We start from the raw sequence: 16183 nt of genomic DNA, 5'->3' as shown, positions 1-16183 counted from the left end.
AATTGCTAAGATCGCGATTAAACTAACGAATCAGTTAAACCGAAAACGGTTCAACCCAATCGGTTACGTCAAAAAACCAATCAACCTATACAAAAATTAATTAATTAAAACTTTTAAATATTATTTTAATTTTAAAACTTAAACTATCTTGAACTGAAACATACATAACACTACAATATTAAATAGGAATATAAGATTTATTTTATATAGGTGACAACTCAGTTTTTCCTTCTTTTCCTGATGTAAGATATCGAGATAATTTTTTTCAAATATCATAATAATTAAATTATAATAATTATGTATATGAAAAATAAGTATTTTTCTTATAAAATCCATATAAAATTGGTTATTATAATTGAAATTGAGTTTGTATAGAAATTTATAAATAAATAGAAAAGACATGCTGTTATAAATTTTTTAGAAAAAAATAAGCTTTTAAATTTTGCTATCTAAGCAAAAGAAAGACAATCCTTTTAATAATACATGCCTTGTGCCTTCGATTGGCATGCCAAAAAACTTGATTTTTTGGTTATTTAAGTTAAAAAAAAAAAAAGTTAAAAAGTTAATAAGACAAAATGTCATAACCAAGTCATAATCATTTCATTCTCTCTCATAAAAGTCAAAAAAAACTAATCTTAAACGATACTTTTGAATTCCAAACTAAAATAGTTAAAAAACAGAAAAATTAAAAAGTTAACTCATATCTCAAACGAATATATATGATGATATGATGGGATGATGATTGATATGATATGTTAAATATAATAAAATTATTTAATTATAAATATTAAATCAAATTAATATTTTATAAATAATTTATCAATAAAATTTTTTTATTTTTTTTTTTAAATTTTGTTTTGCTATGTTTGTAGTTTCTCAAGCAAAATCAAACTAGGTTTCCCACTATAACTAGAAGCCCTACCTCTCACGCTTCTCTTCTATAAATACTATCGTAGCATTCCCCAAACCCTTACGTTGCTCTCTGTTAGGGTTTAAGCTGTGTTACTTGCTTCGGCTATCTTTCTACTTCAGTAGGTCAGATCTCCGATCATTTGTTCTTCTATTTTCTGTTTCGATCTTAGTTTGATTTGTAAATTGTACCTATATGTATAGTGCTTATCTTGTTAAATTGTTTGCTTTCAAATGGAATTTGATCATTTTTGTTGCAAACGAGTTGGTTTGTTTGTTGATCGTATCTAATGATCGATACTGATGGACCTTGATATTGGATCAGCTCTGATTTGCTGAATTTGTATTACATTTGTATTCGGAAAATCATCTGCTTTTTCTTTTCTTTTCTTTTCTTTTTTTTTTAATTTGAAAAGATTGTAAGGGAATTAAATGGATATGCAATTAATATGTTTGCGGTATCTTCTTTTTTTTCTTGTTGAAATTTGATTGATTTGTTACACACTCAATCATATATAGTCCAACTCCATTGCCGTTGGTAAATTTGTGGGTTAGCATTTCTTGAATTGTGAAGTTAGAGCATCCTTATCAGCCTACCTAAATTTTACCCTAAAATATTATTAAAAAATTCATTCTCTATTTTAGGAATTATTTTTTGAAAAATGCCCAAGATCCCCAGTGGGGGTCACTGGGGGGTGGTGTGTGTCAGCGCGTGATTGGCCCAAAAAAAAAGACTTTTTTTTTTGTTTCAGCGAATGACAACGCGCCACGTCACTGGGGTCTGAAGCAGCGCTGATATTTTTTTATCTACTTCTCCCAACAAATTCTCTATTCTTTCTCTATTCTATTAAAATAATATTTTTAATTATTTTTATAATTAAATATTTTTTTAATAATAAAATAATAAAAACAAAGGAGCACAACAACATTGCATAAGGAAGTAGCAGCAGAGGAAAAAGGGGCGACCGGGCAGTCGACCAGTCAAGCTAATTTTGAACATTTTCCAGAACTCTCACGGGTAGCAATACTTCTATTTAGGGGGTTGGATAAAGGAACTACTGGGGATGTGTTTTGATAGAAAGGAGGGAATATAAGGGAAGAGATGGGGATGCTCTGCAAAGCCTCTAAACCCCCTCTTTACCTATTTTAAGGGGTAAATGACTCCCTATCCACCTACATCAGATCCCCTAAATGATCCCTTAAATTAGTTTTTGCTAGCTCCCGTATATTTTTTTTTCTTGCTTTGTTTTGTTTAGGAACTACAGTACACATTTATGATTTTTATTTTTTTAAAATTTATAATTAAAAATTATATTTTAATAAAATAAAGAAAAAATAGAGAGTTTGCTAATAGAATAGAGAAAAAATAGGGAGTTTGTTGAGGGAAGTAAATGAAAAAGTGATTCCTAAAATAGGGAATGAATTTTTTAATAATATTTTAGGATAAAATTTAGGTAAGCTGGTGGGGATGCTCTTAGATTGGTAGTATTCTACTTGCTGATTTATCTTATGGAAAATGCTAATAACAACCATCATTAGCCTTGATATGTGTGTAAAAATTGGGGCTGCTAATTTTGAAATCTAGAAGCTTGCTTTTTTCTGTCTTTGATGCTATTGTCAGTTGGTTTAATTTTTTATCAACCTTTTTTTTTCATTATTAACCTTTTTTTTTTTCTTTCTTACGCACATGTTTTCTTTTATTCTTTGTTTTTTTGTTTTTATCAATGATTGGGGCTTAGTTCCTTGGTTGACTGCTTTTTTGCGTCTTTTTTTCTCTGCCGTGCATGCAAATATGTACTAGCAGGCAGCAGCTGTGTTAGCCAAAGGCCCAAGTTCAATTGTGGTTATATGTGTAGTGATTTTGTTTTGCTGTTATCTTTTCTTTCTTTCATATTTATGAATTTATTCTGAATAGATAAACAATATTACTGAATGTGTTCGGCCTTTTCCTTATTTTTTATTTTTGTAAAAAAATGTTTTCTTCTCAGCCTTTCCTGTTCAGAATGGGTAAGGAGAAGGTTCACATCAACATTGTTGTCATCGGTCATGTCGACTCCGGCAAGTCGACCACCACTGGTCACCTCATCTACAAGCTCGGAGGTATTGACAAGCGTGTTATCGAGAGATTCGAGAAGGAAGCTGCTGAGATGAACAAGCGGTCATTCAAGTATGCCTGGGTGTTGGACAAGCTTAAGGCTGAGCGTGAACGTGGTATCACCATTGACATTGCTTTGTGGAAGTTTGAGACTACCAAGTACTACTGCACCGTCATTGATGCTCCTGGACATCGTGATTTCATCAAGAACATGATCACTGGTACCTCACAGGCTGACTGCGCTGTTCTTATTATTGATTCCACTACTGGTGGCTTTGAAGCTGGTATATCAAAGGATGGTCAAACTCGTGAACATGCTTTGCTTGCTTTCACTCTTGGTGTCAAGCAAATGATCTGCTGCTGCAATAAGGTAAGCTTCTGAGTTTGATGCTATTAGATATATAGTTATGTTCTGCTTGAGCAGTTTTGGTTGCGCAAGGTTGTATTTGGGATTTAAATGTTTCTTTCCTCGACTTATTTTTGTATAGATGGATGCTACCACTCCAAAATATTCCAAGGCAAGGTATGATGAAATCGTCAAGGAAGTTTCTTCTTATCTGAAGAAGGTGGGATACAACCCTGACAAGATCCCATTTGTTCCCATCTCTGGTTTTGAAGGAGACAACATGATTGAGAGATCAACAAACCTCGACTGGTACAAGGGTCCAACCCTCCTCGATGCTCTTGACATGATCTCGGAGCCCAAGAGACCCACAGACAAGCCACTCCGTCTCCCACTTCAGGATGTCTACAAGATTGGTGGTATTGGAACTGTCCCAGTGGGACGTGTTGAGACTGGTGTTCTCAAGCCTGGTATGGTTGTGACCTTTGGGCCTACTGGACTGACAACTGAAGTTAAGTCTGTGGAGATGCACCATGAAGCTCTTCTGGAGGCCCTGCCTGGTGACAACGTTGGCTTCAATGTCAAGAATGTTGCTGTGAAGGATCTGAAGCGTGGATTTGTGGCTTCAAACTCAAAGGACGATCCTGCCAAGGAGGCTGCTAACTTCACCTCTCAAGTCATCATCATGAACCACCCTGGACAAATTGGAAACGGTTATGCCCCGGTTCTTGACTGTCACACCTCCCATATTGCTGTCAAGTTTGCTGAACTGGTGACCAAGATTGACAGGCGATCTGGCAAGGAGCTTGAGAAGGAACCCAAGTTCTTGAAAAATGGTGATGCGGGTTTTGTGAAGATGATCCCCTCCAAGCCCATGGTGGTCGAGACCTTCTCTGAATACCCACCTCTTGGACGTTTTGCTGTTAGGGACATGAGGCAGACTGTGGCTGTTGGTGTTATCAAGAGTGTCGAGAAGAAGGATCCTACTGGAGCCAAGGTCACCAAGGCTGCAGCAAAGAAGGGTGCCAAGTGAACCATGCGGGTTTGGATTACTGTATATGGAGTTTACTATCATAAAAATAAAGAGGGTAAAAAAAACTCAGTATTTGTTAGGCCTGCTATGGTAGGTCGGTTGTTTGGTTTTGTATGTTATAGTTTTCTGCCTTGTTTGTTGGGTAGCCATTACCAGAACTGGGTGCTTGACAGGCGGTGGCAGATCCTATAGCATGAGTGTCTCAGTTACTTTTGGTTTGAGAATCTCTGTTATTGTTTTTATTCTTGTGTTTATAGGGTTTTGGTTTGAGATGCTTCATGTTTTCTCAAGCATCTCAAAGAGTTTTGTGCCTGTGTCTTTGCGGATCATATAAATTAATTTTCTGGTTTTTGTAATTTTTTTTTTTTTTAGTTTTTTGTTGTTCTCCTTGCATTTATGTGAACGCTTTTTTGACTTTGACATTAGATGAAATTGTTTGGGTGAAGTTTTATGATATCAAGATCTGTTTGTTTTGATGGAAATTGACTTTACACCAAAAAAAAAAAAAAATTGTTTTTGTTTTTGTTTTGATCATTTGGTTGACACTTTAAACAAAAATATTTTATTACTTAAAAAGAAAAATTTTGATTCAATAAAATGTATGACTTTTAAGTGAGTTTAAAAATTTATTTAGATGGTTAAATGTGTTGAAAAGGTGACGAGAGATAATCAACTCTATAGAAATTAATTTATGAAATTTTAAAAAAAAGTAGTCATTTTTGAAAAAATATTGTAAAAATATTTTTCATACTTTTTGTTCAACCAAATAACAAAAAATAAGTAAAATATTTTTAACAAAAATATTTTATGTCAGAGCAAACAAAACTAAGTTAAAATCTTGATCCTCACTTTAAGGTCTCCTATTGACCTAGAGCAGAAAGTCGCCGACTCTGTTATGGCTAGCAGAGTTCATTTTCAACTTAGGGTTGATTAGAGTGATGCATTTGATGTAGCCTCATGGAGGACTCGATCCTTGTACAATTCGACGTGCCTTTTCTCTCCTTGAATATCACAAATTGTGCAACCTAACAACAATCTAACCCTGACCGATCATGATGACAGTCACAATTTTCGGTATACTCTTCAGTTCGCTGTTGAATTAATGTATTTATGGCAGTATGTTTATTGGTCCACGCGAGTGACAGTTTACCGTTTCTTTTGTGATTTGTTCCTGTGCTTGAGAAAGCAAGAGAGGGAAAGGTTGCATTTGGAGGGAAAAGAGGGGGCAGAGCGGGAGCAGTTGCACTCTATCTCTCAATCCATCCGGATCCTCCTTTGGGTTACCAAGTAAATTCAAGTAGCGTAAATGACAATGAAGCAAGAGCAAGCCAACACGCTCAAACATGAACCGTTAGTTGCTGAACTAGTTGCTAGTTGCATCTCGTGCCGAGTCACAAACGAGCAGGTAGCGAAGTGCAGATCTCTTGTGAGTCAACCCACAAACGGGCAGGCAGTGGAGTTAAGGTCAACACAGGCCACATAATTGCACTAGGTTGGGCTGTCAGTTCGAAAGATCAAATTACCTTTGAAGGCTTATCTTTGCAGGACCACATTGGAATCTGAAACAGGGAGCTCCAAACAAATTCCATGAGGGAAAGTGCAGAGTAGGAAAGGAGCCAAGGGTCAAGAAGGGGAGCTTGTCGGCCCTGATTAGACGGCACCACCTTTCCCTGTGCTAAATTTGCAAGAGAGTTGTACCCTAATTCTAAATCCTGGTACACTGTTTACTTCTTGTTGTTCAACTATCTGGGAGAACAAACTAAAGCGACATTAAGTTTTTTTAATCATGCTGTTTTTCCACCAGCATTCTGAATCATAACAATCTGAGAGGGCTGATGGGGTTGCAATAGTGTCATCATAACATTAGTGCATAACATTGACAATCTCAAAATGTTCATTGCAAAATAAATTTGATATGCATATAAAAACACCTACAAGCTTAGATCTGTTTATGTGGCATCACTCTGTTCAAACATCCGGTAGTAAAACAAAAAATAATTGAACACCGTTAAAGTATCTGCCAAAACTTCATAACAACATGGGGATGTAGCTTTCATTGCTTTCCTGCTTTCATTGTTAATGGCTGACGGTCGTTCAGCCTCCATGACGAGAACCAAGACTGCACAGATCATCATCAATTTGAACGTGAAGTCACGTACTGCTGGAACTTTTAAGGAGTCAATATAAAGATATTTTATCTATCAAATGACCAATGTTATAAACCTTCTTTTTTTTTTGGCAAAGAAAATTTCTGACAGAAATAAAAATAAACTCCATGTAGTGCAACTCATTCATTCCCTAGAAAGACTTCCTTCTGATGTACAAAAAGAAACCAGAGCCAAACATAACTTCTTTATTTACCTGACAGACTATCATAACTCTTTCTCACTCTCAAGCTGCGCTTTTGTTGCTGCCTTTTCTGCTTCTTCTAAAACAAATGTTTTTAGCGACTCCACATCCCTAGGCCCTGGTTACATGCCAGTTTAGCAAAATCATAATCAGATCTAGTAAGCAAAGGAATTATAGAAATTGAATGATACAAAGCAACTTATTCTGAAGAAACTTTGCATGGAAGTGTCAACTGTCGAAAAATGTGCCTGGCAGCAGATAAATGCCCTTGTTTCTTGGCTTTACAGAAATATGAATTATAAAAAACAAAGTCTAAATTTTCTAGAAAATCGTTCATTACTTTTATTTCTGATGTGCACAAGTATGGAAGACAATGAAGTGATTTGTGAAGCTAAATTTCGATAGAACAGAACTCCACCGTTAGAATTTGGGTCCAACTATGGTACCCAAATTTGGGTACCATACCTAAAAATGATTTTCAACCATGAGATGAGGATCTTGAATCTTGAGCATTCAAAGATAAAAGAGGTAACCAGTTACAACCGGTGAAGCAAAATTCTCCTCCCTCTCCTGTCACTACAGTTCGTCTCCTCCTTCCCTCCGAATATCTAGATTTCATGGTTTGCTCTCCCTCCCTTTGATTCATTCTCTGTATTTCTAGGGAAACCCTATGATGTGCACCCCTTTAGAGGTGCATACCATATGCACCCTACCACAAAAATGTGCAGCTTTACTACAAAATTTCGTAACATCAACCACAAAATACATAACCTAGCCACAAATTGGCGTAACAAAATGTCCAAAATTTTATGGTTGATGTTGCAAAAGTTTGTGGTTTGATTACGGCATTTTTTGTTGTACCAATTTGTAGCGAGATTACGTATTTTGTGGTTGATATTACAAAATTTTGTGGTAAAGTTACGCATTTTGTGGTAGGGTGCATATGGTATGCATCCCTAAAGGGGTGCACACCATAGCATTTCCCGTATTTCTATGGCGGTCGGTCCTTCCTCTCTCTCTCATTTTGTATTTAGAAACGATCTAACTCTCTTTGTAATTTCAATTTGAAGTCTATAATAAAGATATGTGATCAAACTTTAATAGCAAACATTTATTGGAGCAAGAAGCGCTAGCTTTGACAATAAAGGTGCTGAAGTAATTCATTTGCCAAGAGAGTTGGAGGAAAAGGAGAAATGATTAAACCAAAGGAATCATGCTATGAGATATCTGAACTCTAATGAAAATAAACAATCAAAAAGTAGTAGAAGGGACAGTAATGCTACTAGAATGGTGCTAGAGCATCTCCAATCCTTCACATTTTCTTTCATCAAATTAAAAAGTGCTCAAAAATTATCTCAAATCATTTCCTCAAATGTTCATCAAATCTAGGGAGAGTTATTTTTTTTCATCATATTGAGAACTCATCAAATCCTTCATCTAAAAAGATGAAGCATTGGAGATGATTTTTTTTCACCAAATTTGATGAGAAGGGAAATTTGGGATAAGAGAGGAGCTTTTAAAAAGATTTTGATGAAAATTTAATAAAAAGATTGGAATAGTTCATATCAAATCAAACTTTTTATTCAAATTTAGATTCTTATTAGATGGGAAAAAAAATGGTGAAGGGTTGGAGATGCTCTTACAATGACCATATTATCTTACTACATTGTGCTTACCATGTAATGTATCAACATTACATTGGTTAAGTGGGTCACACCACTCATGTTTATTACCAATGCAATAGTGACACATCACATAGTAAGCAAAATGTGATAAGATAATGTGGTCATTGTAGCATTATTGATGCTGCTAACTTTACTGCTAATGCTGCATATTTGCGGTTTGTCGTGTCAAGGACGTTGGTAATATTGGTCGCAATGTGTCAGTGAAAAACAAGGAGGCTCAACATTGTATGGTAAGGTGAAGTTAAGTGGTAAGGAACATGTGGTGGTAACACACTGAGTAGTAAGTTTGATCACAATATTGGTAAGTTCGCTGATAATGGACAGCAAGTTTTTTTACTACTTGATGAAAAACTATTTATCACTTCGTAAAATCAACTTTCAATAAATACGAATAAACTTGCAGTTAATAGAAGGGTCACAATGAGAAGCAATTAACATAGTGAGAAAGTAAGAAGGGACACAGGTGTGGAAAGTAAGTCACAGTAAGAAGCAAAAATGGTCACAGGTGGACCCAAGTGCAGGCTAGGGGGGGCTGTGGCTCCTGCTAAGATCAAAAGAATTCCATTAGGTTGTAGTGTTTTGGGCTCCTGACATGCAAATTGCAATAGGATGGTCCCTCCAAAAAAGCAGTTTCAGGTTTCATATACCCCCATATTCTAATGGTTTTTAAGCTTGATATGGTTATGAGGCCACCTAAATATTAAAGTGCTATAAAACTAGCAGTTTTTTGTTATGATCTATAGTTGTGTTTAGTTACGAGTTATTATGGTTGTTTCTAGTAAAGAATTTAGAGACACTTGGTTATAGTAAAGTTTGGTCACAATATTAATAAGTTTGTTTACGAGTGCAAGGTTTTTTACTACCAAATGTGTTCCAACTTACCACTCAATTACAAACTACTTACCACTCAATAAGAGCAAACTTATAATAAATACCAACCATTTGTCATTTTAATCAAAACAAACAGTCCCAATAAACCTTTTAGCCACTTTAATAAAATTAAATGGTTTAAAATAATCAGTCTATCATTTTAATCAATCAAATTATCCAAACCCGTTTTGTCATTTTAATCAAATCAAATTATCCAAATTACCTATTTATCAACTTCATCGAAATCAAATGATCGGGTTTGGCTGAGTCAAAATGGGTTGTGCATTAAAACAACCGAAGTCAAACCTGCTCATTTAAAGGGATTTAAGCGGGTTGGGTTAAATTGGGTATGGGAGGTGGTGGTGGTGATGATGGTTTGGTTGAACTGGGTACGGAGGTGGAGATGGTGGTGATGGAGGTAGAGGTTGGGTGAATTGGATACGGGAAGTGATGGAAATGGACGTGTTGGTAGGGTGGTGGAGTGGTGGAGGAGGAGGACAAGGATATCTCATTTGTCGTAAGTATAGAAAAATTAATTTCATGAAATTGAATATTAGTTAGTGTTAGAATTAATTAGCTCAACCTGAGTGGTAATTAAGTTTAAAACAAGTGGTAAGTTATTATACTACTAAATATTATCCTACTTTCCACTCATTTACAAGCTACTTACCACTCAATAAAATCTAAAATCTAACCAACTTAGAATCATACTGCATAGTAAGTTATTTTAGAACAAGTGGTAAGTAATGCCATACATAGTATTAAGTTATTATACTACTAAATATGATCCCACTTTCCACTCATAAAAACTAACCAATTTAGAGAGTCATACTAAGTAGCAAGTCTTTTCAGAACAAGTCATAAGTAGGTACAAAACAACTGGTAAGTTATGTTATACACGGTAGAACTTAACCTTCTTCTACATGTGGGTTGGAGCCCATTTCATTCCACTCTTTCGTCTCTTAATTTATAAGGCTGATGTATATGTTTTTCCTTAGGTTTGTATTGTAGATTTCACTAAATTCATAACAAAACCCAAGTGCCACAACAATTATACAACAAGAATACTGAATTCAAATATCAGCAAACATGCTAAAACAAAAGCATATGAAAGCTTAAACTTTCAGTGCTTTGGATCTAGATGACGAGTTACAACTTACAAACTTGAAATCTTGAAAAAGTGATTTGCTATTGGTATTTCAAAAATACTAAGCAAAGCATCACAGGAAACTCAAATGTACCTTGATATTTTGTGACTTCTTCTCCATTATAAAAGAGCTTGAATGTAGGATATGAATGAATATCAACTTTGTTGCACAGTGGCTTACTAGTACCACAATCAACTTGCCCAATCTCTATCTCATCCTCCCCTTCCATAGTTTTCCCCAAGTCCTCCCACAATGACCCCAAGTTCTTACTGCAAACTCATTTTAACAATTGAAAATAAGCCAAAAAAGCAATATAACCCATTAGAGCGAAATTCATTGTATTCATGGGAATCACAAAGGTAGAATTATTACCAGTGCTTACACCAAGGAACACAAAATTTCACAAACCATGCAGTATCCTTCTCCTGCACCTAAATGAAACACAGACAAACCCAAATATGGTTTCAACAAGCATTAGAAGTCAACATGAGCATATCCCACTTCAAACATAGAATAAAAGAAGTTGTGCTGAATATATCAATCAATTCACTACAACATGTCATCATTTTACTGAAATATAAATGTGTATAGCACATAGATCTCTTAGGGGTAATCCGCTCATTGGGGCCACACTGCGGACTCTGCCCAAAATTTGCCCGATCCACGTGGAGGGATCCTGGATTAGTCGAGGTACACGAAAGCTGGACCGGACACCCGGTCATTTAAAAAAAAAAAAAAAAATCTCTTAAGTATCACATTCAGTTCAGCCCCAGAAGTTCACAACATATGTGCACAAATCTTTTTTTAAACCACAAATAACTTTGAAAAAAAAATAATTTTGATCTGCATATTGACTTCCCAATACAACTTAATTGTTCAATCATCCAAAGAGCAAACATTTTAATCAAAAGGACTAAAATTTGTCCTTAATGGGATCCACATTTCATAAAGCAACAAACTGCACAATGCAAACCCAGATTTTGATAATCCAGCACCAAAAACGAAGAATTCTAAACATTCAACATGTCAGTTTAGATAAATTAAAAACCCTAGTTGAGAAGATGAATTGGGGGTTTTGGAGGATGAGATTGACCTTGTCATTGAAAGTATCAGCGGTTAGGGTTATGACCTCAGCTTGAGAAGATAGTGAATTGAAAAGAAGAATTGATATTAGAATCAGAGAACGCTGATTGAAGAGTTTCATCGCACCAACAGTTTTGAGGTTCACTCTGTGTCTCTGATGACTCTCTGTCTTCTTCACTCTCCGAACAAATTCAAACCAGTGATCGTACTCTCTCTCTCCCTCTCCAATTGCGGACTTGATTAGTCCTATTTTATCTGGGGTCACTATTACAGACAGAAATTCGTTTCTCTTTTCTTTTTAAATTTCTATTCAAATTTATAATTCAAAACTTTGTTTAGTTCGTCTCTTGAGTAATGTTAAAATTTATTTAATTGAAAACTTTTTTAAAAAAAATCTAAAATCACTTTTCTTTCTATTATATATTAATAAATTATTTTTTTTCTCACACTCATCTATTCAATTATAAAAAAAAAAATCAATTAAAACTCCGTTTGATTTAATTTTTGAAATGAGTTTTGAGTTTTAAGTTATATTTTAAAAATAAATTGTTAAAAATAGTTTTGAAAATTAAAAATTTATTTGGTTATAAATTTTGAAAATAATTTTGGGATAATTTGTAAATTTTTTTTTTTTTTTTTTTTTTTTGTAATTGAATAGATGAGTCTAAAAGAAAATTTAATTGATTAATGTATAGAATGTGAGAGAGGAGAAAGGATAAAGAAAAACTGATCAGAAAGTAAACCAAACGGTACTTAAATCATTTCAAACTTCAAAATTCAAAAATTATTTAAAAAAATACAATTAAATAAAGTTTTAAATTTTATAAATTCTTTCTAAAAAACTCTTTTTTAAAATTATTTCACGAACACAAATCAAACATGGCCAACTTAAAAATGTGCTTGTCAAGTACTTTTTAAATTTTGTAAAAAAAAATTAATTAAAAAATAATTCACTTTTAAATCTAAAAATAATTTTTTTTTTTAAATCTTACTACACTAAACTGCCCTAAGAATTAAAGAAAAAACTGTTTTTAGTTGATTTTTTTTATATAAAAAGTGGGGTGCTTTGGGAAGTGGATAAAAAGCTAACTTTTGGCTTTTTACCAAACTTTTTAGCTTTTTGGAAAGTGATTTAGAAAGTTGGTAAAAAGTTGACTTTTAACTTTTTAGTTTAATATTTGTTTATGGTATCAAATCAAATTAAAATGACCAAAATATCCTTACCTAACATAAGAAATTTATTTTTTTGTCATAAGTCCCAATTTGTAATTTCACAATTGCGTTTTTGATACTTTCTAAACTAATTTTGTTATGTTTTTGTCGCTTGTATTTTTGGACATTTTAACAAAAACGTGACTTTTTATTTTGATTTCCAAAACTGCATTGTCAAACATGCCTACAAATATACATTCAAGCCTACTCGAGGCAAAGTTATTCTATTAATTTAAAACACTATACTAGCAATTGCCTTGTTTATTGCTATTTATTTATTTATTTATGGAGTTACTTATAAAAAAAAATTTATAAAATTTATGTTAAAATATTTAGTGTAATTTTTACTTAGAACTTAGACATAAAGTGACTTGTACAAACAGAAATATATACTTTTAACTACGGACAATTGCAGGAAAATAGTATAAACTCAAAATAATTATAAAGAGATGGAAACACAACACTTAATTGCATGATTTAAGGTATAAATTACTTATACTTTTATAATATTACAATTATTTTATGTTCATATTATTTTCTTGTAATTTTCCTATTTAACTTTGACTTTATAATTATTAATTTCTAACTTAAGAATAATAATAATAATAATAATAATAATAATAATAATCCAACAAACACAATAGGTGAGGTAGGGGTGTGCGCTGTGCGGGTCAGTGCGGTTTGAGAGAAAAATAGAAACCGTATGGCGGGTGGCGGATTGATAAAAGTGTCACTAGAATTTGCCATTTTTCTTATCAAAAACCGGCGGTTCAGTTGGCAAATAATGGCGGATTTGCCTTGGCGGTTCGGGCGGATTGGCGGTTTATAAAAAATATAATTCAAATTACAAAACTTAAATCAAAGAGTAAAAAAAAGACGAGAGATATCGTGATGTTAAGCATCTTGCGAAACTTTCTTCTGATGCAGCAAGTGTAGCAACAACATGATAATATCAACGACTATGCCATCAGTTCATTACAAGCATCTGTGGAAGCTACAATGATCAAATACAATACATAAAATTCCCCTCGAGCAGTAATGTAATACTATATTCTAAGGTATAGAACAAAAGCAAACTTAAATAATAAAGAATTTTTAGAATCCTATAAAACATGATTTAATAGCGGTGCGGGTCGGTGCGGTTTGGAAGAAAAATAGAAACCGGCGGATTGATAAAAGTGTCACTAGAATTTGCCATTTTTCTTACTAAAAACCGGCGATTCGATTGACAAATAATAACGAATTTGCCTTGGCGGTGCGGTTCGGTGCGGTTTCGGCGGTTTCGGCGGTATTATGCACACCCCTAAGGTGAGGTACTAAAGTGGATGTCAACTTCCCCAGTAAACACTTTATTCTGGTGAAGGCTTGGTTTAGGAATTGGGTTGGTTTTTTGATTTTTTAATTATTTTAGTATGGGATTAAAAAATCTCATTTGGGATGGATTTTTTTTTGATTTTTTTGATTTTTGTGAGAAAAATAATGTAATGATTATGGATTACATGTGATGTTTTGTTTTATTAAACTAATAAAACTATTTTATTTTTTTGTGTGACTATTTTAGCTAAAAAAAAATCCCAAACCTATCTCCCCCAACGAGCACTAAAGCGGAGTTCTGTTTGGTGATGCTGTGTTCCTAAACTCAAAATATCATGGGAAATATTAATCTTCGGTCCACCATGTTGTGATTTAGCTGTGATAAGACAGAATATATAAATGTGAGATAAAAAATATTCATATTTGTAGATTTTTTTTTTTTTATTAGAAAAGAAATTTCCATTAAAGTAGCCAAACGGTACTTACAAAGAGAGGAAACCATCCAAAATAAACTTACACCATCAAAGGAAAGATGGAAAAACAAAGAAAACCCAAGAGTAAATCGATGAAAAATACCCAGCTGCATACCAAGTGCTTGTACTCGTACTGCAAGCAGAGGCCAACAAATGATCGTAGAGCATGCCGAGAATAGATCATAGGTTACAATCACAAAGTGAGTAAGCAACACTAAGCACTGATAGATTTTAGAGGCAAAACCAAACCAAAATAAACACAAACAAAAACAAAAGAAGACCAGAACTCAACCTTAAAACCAGTGGGTAAGCACATTTCCACCATGGCTCGTACTCAAACTCCTAGAAGCCAAATCCGAGGAGGCCGGTAGGGGGAGGCAGCAGATCTGGTTAGAAGTGGCAGAGTTGGTGTCGATGTGGTGGTGGTGACAGCGACGCCGGCATGAAGCAAAGAGGAGGGAGACAGCAGATCTGGTGAAGGCTTCAGCTGGGATAAGGCAGAGGGAAAGAGGAGTGGAGAAAAACAAACTGAAAATCCACCATAAGGGGAAAACACCTCACAAGGAGGGAGAAATGTGGAAAGCAAAGCTTCCAAAGCTTATTGACCAGAAGTGGCAGAGGAAAACGGAAGAAAAAAAATGGGTAAAGAGGAGGAGAAAGGCAGCCGGAGGCCAAAACCCCCACCCGCACCCCCAATGGCGCTCAAAGACGGAAACCCTAGAAGAAGAAGAAAAGGGGTAGAGAGAGAAGCTCTCTAATCAAACTCACATTTGTAGATCACATCCAAACATAAATGTTTGGTTTGGTCTTGTAGAGTGATTTTGGAAAAAATTTTCTAAAAAACTTGTTTGGTTTGTAATTTTTTCAAAACAATTTTCGAAATTACTTTCTCTCTCTTACACATTAATCAATCACTTTTTCTCTATCATTTTCAATCACTTTTTCTCTCACACACATCTACTCAATTATAACAAAATATCAAATCATTCCAAACTCTCAAACTCCAAAATTACTTTCAAAATACACAACCAAACAAATCAAAAAAATTTGAGTAAATTACATTTACCTCCCCTGAGGTTTCTAACAAATACAGGGACCTTTCCTGTGATTTGAATAATTACAGTAACCCCCCCCCCTACTTTACCTGACAATGTCAAGATTTTCCCAAAATTTGACAACCACTTATACCCTTAATAGACCCTGTCGATATCATCAAATGTAAATAATAAAATGCCCATAATACCCTCAACCCATCTATATATACCAAATGCTAGAGTTCTCCAGCTTCAGTAAATCCAAGTTAAAGAGAGAAATTTACAAAGGCAACCAAAACTGAAGAACAACAAAAAGAAGAAAGGGCCAAACACAACACAGGTATGTTCCCACTCACATTAACTATTTAAAAAAAAAAATTTGCATGTGAAAATGCATTATAACTATGATCCATTATTGAGAAATGAAGCACAAAATACAAACATCCAACACAGGTATGTCCCATTATTTAGAAATAAAGCACAACAACAACAAAATGCAATATATGTTCTGAAAATGCATTATAACTCTCACATTTCATGAATGTAGGTTCATTGGATGGATATATCATCATCAAGTAATGGAGGAGGGGTGATGAAATATAGAAGCTATAGCGATCACGGTTGTCCCTTTACTG

General features: G+C 34.3%; 2 protein-coding genes across 4 annotated transcripts; one reads left to right on the top strand and one right to left on the bottom strand.

Annotated features, from left to right (window-relative positions):
* The first annotated feature begins 829 nt into the window (after nucleotides 1–829).
* On the top strand, nucleotides 830–4736 carry LOC114285373 (elongation factor 1-alpha). Its single transcript, XM_028228415.2, has 3 exons — nucleotides 830–1035; nucleotides 2898–3374; nucleotides 3493–4736. Exons 2-3 carry the CDS (start codon nucleotides 2913–2915, stop codon nucleotides 4378–4380), a joined length of 1350 nt encoding a protein of 449 aa, XP_028084216.1. The 5' UTR covers nucleotides 830–1035; nucleotides 2898–2912; the 3' UTR covers nucleotides 4381–4736.
* A 1494-nt stretch (nucleotides 4737–6230) lies between these two features.
* On the bottom strand, nucleotides 6231–11857 carry LOC114303768 (protein disulfide-isomerase 5-1). Of its 3 annotated transcripts, none has more exons than XM_082899126.1 (5): nucleotides 11526–11857; nucleotides 10805–10863; nucleotides 10526–10701; nucleotides 6742–6847; nucleotides 6231–6499 (listed from the first exon to the last, which is right to left on the bottom strand). In XM_082899126.1, exons 1-4 carry the CDS (start codon nucleotides 11634–11636, stop codon nucleotides 6753–6755), a joined length of 441 nt encoding a protein of 146 aa, XP_082755252.1. In that variant the 5' UTR covers nucleotides 11637–11857; the 3' UTR covers nucleotides 6231–6499; nucleotides 6742–6752. The 3 variants fall into 3 exon arrangements, with proteins under 3 accessions (XP_082755252.1, XP_082755254.1, XP_082755253.1); XM_082899128.1 differs by having other exon boundaries at nucleotides 6231–6547; nucleotides 11526–11823; XM_082899127.1 differs by having other exon boundaries at nucleotides 6231–6538; nucleotides 11526–11823.
* Between the last annotated feature and the right edge of the window lie 4326 nt (nucleotides 11858–16183).

This window comes from Camellia sinensis, chromosome 12 (assembly GCF_055761805.1).
Source record: "Camellia sinensis isolate YWXY chromosome 12, ASM5576180v1, whole genome shotgun sequence".
Taxonomy (NCBI): domain Eukaryota; kingdom Viridiplantae; phylum Streptophyta; class Magnoliopsida; order Ericales; family Theaceae; genus Camellia; species Camellia sinensis.
Note: the sequence above shows the minus strand (reverse complement) of the source record. Positions and strands in the feature narration are given on the sequence as shown.

Excerpts from the sequence above, each read along its gene's own strand:
- LOC114285373 (XM_028228415.2), top strand. The coding sequence starts at position 2,913 with ATGGGTAAGGAGAAGGTTCACATCAACATTGTTGTCATCGGTCATGTC. Across the intron at positions 3,375-3,492 it reads TGATCTGCTGCTGCAATAAG|ATGGATGCTACCACTCCAAA; the intron begins GTAAGCTTCTGA and ends ATTTTTGTATAG.
- LOC114303768 (XM_082899126.1), bottom strand. The coding sequence starts at position 11,636 with ATGAAACTCTTCAATCAGCGTTCTCTGATTCTAATATCAATTCTTCTT. Across the intron at positions 10,864-11,525 it reads CTGATACTTTCAATGACAAG|GTGCAGGAGAAGGATACTGC; the intron begins GTCAATCTCATC and ends TGTTTCATTTAG. Across the intron at positions 10,702-10,804 it reads GTTCCTTGGTGTAAGCACTG|TAAGAACTTGGGGTCATTGT; the intron begins GTAATAATTCTA and ends ATGAGTTTGCAG.